We start from the raw sequence: 7,092 nt of genomic DNA, 5'->3' as shown, positions 1-7,092 counted from the left end.
CGTATTTTGTTTTTTCATCCAGTCAAGAATTGCCTTTCGGGTAAGCTGATGCACCCCTTCCTTTTTGACTTCTGAGTAAAGTTTGTTAACCCCTCCATAACTCGCAGGGTGTCGGGGGTCGTAATAATCTTGTGCAAGTAGTCCTCGTGGTTTGCATCCATGGTGGGGGGGGGGGGGAGGGACAAGGTTCTTTGTTATGAGAGGAGCGGACAGTGAATGATAAACTCTCGTCGATATCATTATCCTAAATGGCTAAACAAGGTGTTGGTACTATATCATTTGTAAGGGGGGGGGAAGGGGAATAATGGGGGGAACGGGGAACATGCAAGGAAGGGATGGGATGGTGTAGTTTAATATTCCTGACAAATAAAAATAAAATTACGGAGACTTGTAAGCCAAAAAACGACACACGAACAAACTTGTAACTGTCGTATATAGACTGTAATTGAGATTAAAAATTTAAAAACAAAAAAATGCTTAAGATAATATTTGTTTAGCTTTTACTTACAACACAATCATATTCATTTATTGTAACTAACATCTTAATTATGTATTGTTTACATTACACATTTTTACCCATTATTACTTATTCTTAACATTATTCTTCTTAACAAATCAACATTTTTACTTAATACCCAATGCACACAATAATAACTTATCCACAATTCCTTTGGTGGCATATTTATCTTCAATGCACGACATTCAACCAGATATTTGGTCTTAAAAATATGTTCAATGTCCAATTTCTTACGGAATCATCCAGGAACATAGCGAGGCGTTCATCGTCCGTGGCCATGAGACACCAGTCGTGCTCAATCTGACTCGGATGGTCCACACTACATCCGTAACACAAATCATTGCATTTTTGTTTTATGGTATGCCAAAGCTCTTGGCAAATCACATTCTTTGCTAAACGTTGCAACGTCTTTTCGTGTTCGGTTGTCGTTGTCTGGACCTCATCTACGACGATGCCTTGTTCAAACAGCCTCTTTGGTTGACATCTGGGGTTTCGTCTCTTGATGTGCCTAGACACTTTGGGTGCCTCTACATCCGGTTGTGGTACATTGACGATCGGGGTCTCCAGTTCTGCCTCCTCATCAGAATCCAGTACCCAGATCACTTCAGTTTCATCCTGAAACATAGTACCAACAACATATGAATACTAAATCCTGTTACAATCAGCAATCATCGCTGCGAGCTTTTCGTCAATGTCAGGCAAAATACTCTACAACCACATCCACTGCTCCCCCGTTATATTTATACCTTTCTTTGTCGGATAACATTTTCCAAACTCACTGTATCGTGTGTGTTCACGTAGACTGAAAAATGTCTTCCCCATCCAACGAGATAGGCCTATAATTTTGAAAGGTTTTTCAAGCGTGTTAGTTTCATTCTCAGGTTGTAAATGATGTTTTTCATATACTGAACGTGAAGGCAAAGGGTTCTTTTCAACTTCCTTCAACGCATTACTAATATGCGTCATTAAAATTGTTAGTTCATCCCACTGTTTGACGGATAAAGTAAGCCCTGATTTTCCCGGTAGTAACGCATCACATCCATCCTTGCTATAAAATTGTCTTATGGTAACGTAAGCCTTGCCACGAAATGTATGTAACTGTACATGCGTATTGCCTTCCAGATGAAACAGAGCAGGTTTACTCACATGCGTTGGTTTGCAACCCGCTTCGTCGTAATCCTCTGTCAATGGCGATACCGTTGGTGGAGGTGACTGCGACGACCGCTTAGTAGGGCTCGGCCATTGTAGACGAATTTCCTCGTCTTGAGGTGTTGGTGGCGTTACACCTTTTCCCAATTTGGCCATTTTAATAATGTTCAAGTCCAAAGGCACTGCGTTTTGACGGCGCAGTCTCTTCAAGCCTTGACGCACAGAGTCATCGGTACAAAGTGTCGAAGTTTCGATTGAGGAAGCCATGATATAAATGTCGTCCAAATCAAGAATCCATAAAAATGACTAAGTCCAAACTTTAAGATAGTTGAAACAGCAAAAATGTTCTTCAAGTCCAAACTTTTGAGAAGTTTGAAGCAGCAAAAATATTCTAAGTCCGAACTTTCAGATAGTTGAACAGCAAAAATATTCTAAGTCCAAACTTTTGAGAGGTTTGAAGCAGCAAAAATATTCTAAGTCCGAACTTTTCAGATAGTTGAACAGCAAAAATATTCTAAGTCCGAACTTTCAGATAGTTGAACAGCAAAAATATTCTAAGTCCAAACTTTTGAGAGGTTTAAAGCAGCAAAAATATTCTAAGTCCAAAGATTTCAGATAGCTGAACAGCAAAAATATTCTAAGTCCAAAGAGTTGAGATTGGCTGAGGAACGATGTGAACAGTGAGATGCTTTGATGCAGAGTGATCTTATAAAGGGTTTTACAACTCACCAATATCTCTGTTTTTATCTTAGAACAATGAAACGCCTGTAAGCCCTTTCCATCAAAAACATAAGGTTAAACACGTGGGTACCCTTATCCGCCCTTAATCATTGCTTTCATAATTAAGCTACGTCCGTTTGTCTCCTTATGACACAAATAAACCCGTATAGTGAAAAATACCCTCATCCCATCTTCAAAGTGATTATTGGGTTTTTTACAATAATCCGTCGCAATCATTTCTAAAGCTTTCTTTACTTCCGCTTCGCCATCATTCTTATCATCATACATAAGAGCACTCTACTTAAGCTCCTCATTAAGATACCTTTTCAATCATTAACACACCCCCCGCTGTTAATGCCAATCATATCAGAACTTGTTGCCAACGTGTCATGTTTCTCTCTCAAAACTTTGGAAAAGGAGAGCGCACTTAAGCCTAAAACTTTGTTAATAGAGGGCGTTCTGTCATATGACATCATACAATTTATTTTAATAAAACATAATGATAATAATAATAATAACAAATATCAAAATCATATATCAAAATCATATATCAAAATTCATAAAAAAAATTCATAAAAAAATTCATAAAATATTTCATGAAAAAAATCATAAAAATATTAATAACAATATTAATATTAATAAAATCCCTTAACAATAGAGTGTCCTTCACCATCGTTACTACTACTAGTATGTGCTGTAGGTCTTGAGATGTATTACTGTCTTCCTAAGATAGTTGAACCTTGTGTTGATTGCATATTTCCAATCAAGAGAATAATTCTATCTATCAACATTAAATATTTTTTATATATATATATATATATATATATATATATACCGGTATATATATATATATATATATGTATATATATATATATATATATACCGGTATATATATATATATATATATACCGGTATATATATATATATATGTATATATATATATATATATACATATATATATATATACATATCTAACATTTCTATCTCGTCATTGTTTGTCCCAATTTTAAACTCATATGAAATTTTCAAGAATTTCCTCTCTCTGTCTCTTTCATATTACCAGGCTCAAGTTGGAGAACTGCGCGAATGAATAACAATATTCACTTCTAATTCTTAAAGGCCATTTATCAACTACAACGAAATGCTGAATTGAACAAAACCGCCGCTAATTACATTTGCTTCTGTGCATGAGAAGAGGATATACTCGCAATGTATTGGAGTTGAAATGATGTTATAAATGGTCAACATTTTCATACGTTTAGGCTGACTAGAGTGGCCATAACAACTTCCTTCCATGGTACTCTTCTTGTTATTTTATTTCTAAAATGTAGCATGATCATCCTCTCCCTCCCCACCCACAAATTTGGATGAATTCAACCATCATCTAATTCCAACTTATCCTATCCTTAAACGTGTTTGATGTAAGACTTTGCTCAGATGAAATCATTCGGGAAAGAAGCAAAATAAAGTTTTTCTTTAATTGAAAACGATTGGTCTGTATTTCGTTTCGTCGTATTATGTGATTTCCTTTATATATCTTATACACACTTGAACATGGGAACTAAAACACAATGATGTTGACCAAATAGGTCTTAAATCCCTTGTGAGCCGCCTAACATGGGTCAGAACTGCCATATTGCTGGCCACTGATCAGACCTTATTTTCATGGGCATGACCTTATGAGTCTGATTAACATTTGACCCCGTCTTATGTATGGGTAAAATATGACCCAATAATCTTCAAATTATGTCATGTATTCATTCCATTTTACATATAAAAGTATAACTAATATAACAGGGAAAGGGGAGAAAATGGGTAAGATGTTAGGATCTCATATAAAATACATCTACAAATACAAAAGTTAATACATAAAACGATATAACAAAATAACCAACTACAACAAACCCTTTTAAGTGCTCGGATTGAATGCTTACAGCACAACAGTATATGACAGAGTTTCTGTAGACTTGTGTTCTGTATTTTGGCAAGTTGTTGGGATTTCTTAGATTTCTATTCGATTTGTGCAGGAGACTTTTCAGTTCAGCATACAAAGGGTGAATCTGATAACTGTTAATATTAACTATGAGACCTGTCCCTCTGTTGTATAATCAAGTTAATTGAAACTGCCACATCAATAAGGAAATGCTGCTTTAAAGGTAAAGGTCATTCCATATCAAATCACCAAATTTTGGAGTATGTTGTAATTGGACATCTTTGAAAAATTCCAAAATTTATTGTATGATTGGAACACTATTAAATAGGCATATTCTGAAAAAAATCAGTTGCATTGCTTCACAATTGGCCGATTTATCACACTTTGAAATTCCGCAATTTGTCGCCACCGCAGCATTTTGGCATTTTCTTGACTTATGAGGTCTCATTTCTCAGCAATTAAACATCCTACTACCTTCATATTACATATGCCTATAGAGTCTATCCCATAAAACAGGAATTTAAAAAAAATAGGCTACAAAAATATGTGTGGAGTTAGGTTAACTTAGAGGTGGGCTCGCTCGTAAATTCCTCGTAAATTTGTGTCCACCCGATTCAAAAATAATATAAATACTACACTCTACCGGTTCGTCGCTGTTGTCTCGTAATTTCCCGTATTTACGGCTAATAAGCAATAAACGGGTTTGGTTACATTTGAAAGCATGTTTGGTCTCTAAAAGAAAGTAATAGAGCCTTCCAAATCTCCTGGTCCATTGTCAGGAGATCAAACACACTGATCAACAGCTCAGGTTCTTGTAATTTATGCCAGGCCGAGAAACTAGCAATAATAGATCATTCTAGCCCTAATCTCTTGAACAAAAGATCAGAAATCCTCGCAAGCTGCAGACACCAACCAAAACACCCCCAAAATAAAGTCGAAACTAAGATGAAAGAGCGATAGCTTTTTAGTACACCTCCTGACGATTGCTAGTAAGCATGAAACTCTGAGTAGAGGTTTGGTTGCAAAAATCAAAATTTACATTACGCTCTTCTTCATAACGTGGAATTGAGCACTCTATCGTGTTCTACTTGGAACATTTTATACACTTCTATATATATATATATATATATATATATATATATATATATATAATAGTCTTATATATATAGTCTCAGATTCCATATTTGAAAGCACCCTAAATAAATTTGATATATATATGTATTGGTAGTACCATTACTGATATATAAAAATAATATTACCATTCCCCTAAACAATTTTGGTTTGTAGGCATATGGCTGTAACGACACAGAGCTGATTTGAGAGCGTAATACGAGTTACCGAGAGACCAAGTTTTTAACTTTTTTTTCACTGCAGCAGATAATTTCCTGCCATTACATATTATGCTTCTAGTCAAAGTAAAGAGTATATCAATAGTTGAAAGAATTAGAAATGTACCTAGTATATAGATATAAAGAGCCATTGAAAACTGTAATGCGAGTTACCAGTAATGCGAGTTACCTCTGTAATGCGAGTTACCATATATTATTCCAATCTCACAAAGCACACTTGCAGTACTACTGATCAACAAAGCAATAGAGCCCAATATATACTTTTATAAGGTGTGCACAGTAGGTACTTCCTGTACCCAGAATGCACTGCAACCTCCGTTACATCACATGTGACCCTTAGGACAGTTTCAACAGACATTGATGATTTTAACACCTGACCTTTGTGGAATCACGGACCTCCCATGTTGCATTCAACTGTGACATCATCAAATGAGTAAAGTAAGAACTTCCTTTCTCCATTTTAACATTAACATTTTTTTTGTCATGGGATATTAATTGCTTAATACAATATTTAGGACAAATTGTGAGAGCTTAGGCTATATTAGTCTGTAGCCTATCACATAGTAATCTAGTATGTTCTTGGATGGGCAAATATTGTAAATCATGGCCATTATAATGTGCCTTACATCCTGATGGAAATAATTCTTGATATGAAACTGATGTCGCCAAGGGTTTGGGCACCTCGGAATTAGTGGGGATGGGCAGAGGGGGGGGGGGGCTGAAGGGGATTTTGCAGAAGGGAAGATTGGGGCCACGGGGGGGGGGGGAGGGACGGTGTTGCGGAGGCTTGGTCAGTTGGGATAGATTGTTGTGGTTTACCAAGTCAAATGTGTGTTCCCAAATATCATGATATGCAAAACCCTTCCCCAATATGAATGGCTTAAGTCACTACAATGTGAAAATCAGCCTTTACTCCAAAGCATTTCAAATACCCAAATTACACAAAATAGAGCAGGCCACCGGATTTCACAGGAACGATCGATAAACTGGAAATGGCCGAACCACATGGATGACAACACTTTCTATCGTTGAAGCCAGATGATAAAGAAGTTGGGAGTGTCTTTGATTGCTAATAGTCGTTGCCATATCAAGTTTGCATGAAAATTCTAATTTGATACAAAACACCATTCATTCAAGGTTATCTAGAATGGCCTACCATCATGCCCTCATTCTGCATGATGATACATCTATTGTGTTATTGTTGATAATGTTATTATACTGATAGAATTAGGGACGAGGATTGTTTTATTAGTTTCATGCTTTTCCTAAGAACCCTAAGTACAATTTTTCGAAGTTCCAATCACAAATCAACATGCCAAAGAAACTTTTATTGTAATTCACTATAAGCTTTGAACCTGTTTAACTTTCAGTACATGTTTTGAGACATTAAAATGGAAGCGGAGAGCTACCAGTTTTGCTTGGAT

At 36.1% G+C, this 7,092-nt stretch overlaps 1 protein-coding gene across 2 annotated transcripts; it reads right to left on the bottom strand.

Moving 5' to 3' along the window:
- Positions 1–556: 556 nt before the first annotated feature.
- LOC139964241 (uncharacterized) lies at positions 557–2,295 on the bottom strand. Of its 2 annotated transcripts, XM_071965693.1 has the most exons (3): positions 2,152–2,295; positions 1,664–2,068; positions 557–1,132 (listed from the first exon to the last, which is right to left on the bottom strand). In XM_071965693.1, the coding sequence occupies exons 2-3, from the start codon at positions 1,931–1,933 to the stop codon at positions 689–691; spliced, it is 714 nt and encodes a 237-aa protein (XP_071821794.1). In that variant the 5' UTR covers positions 1,934–2,068; positions 2,152–2,295; the 3' UTR covers positions 557–688. The 2 variants fall into 2 exon arrangements, with proteins under 2 accessions (XP_071821794.1, XP_071821793.1); XM_071965692.1 differs by having other exon boundaries at positions 1,664–2,295.
- Between the last annotated feature and the right edge of the window lie 4,797 nt (positions 2,296–7,092).

The sequence above is a fragment of the Apostichopus japonicus genome, chromosome 22 (assembly GCF_037975245.1).
Source record: "Apostichopus japonicus isolate 1M-3 chromosome 22, ASM3797524v1, whole genome shotgun sequence".
Classification (NCBI taxonomy): Eukaryota; Metazoa; Echinodermata; class Holothuroidea; order Aspidochirotida; family Stichopodidae; genus Apostichopus; species Apostichopus japonicus.
This window is presented reverse-complemented; position numbering and strand designations above follow the sequence as displayed.

Coding starts and splice junctions, on each gene's coding strand:
- LOC139964241 (XM_071965692.1), bottom strand. CDS start 1,933: ATGGCTTCCTCAATCGAAACTTCGACACTTTGTACCGATGACTCTGTG. Junction 1,133..1,663: donor CGGGTTGCAAACCAACGCAT/GTGAGTAAACCT, acceptor ACTATGTTTCAG/GATGAAACTGAAGTGATCTG.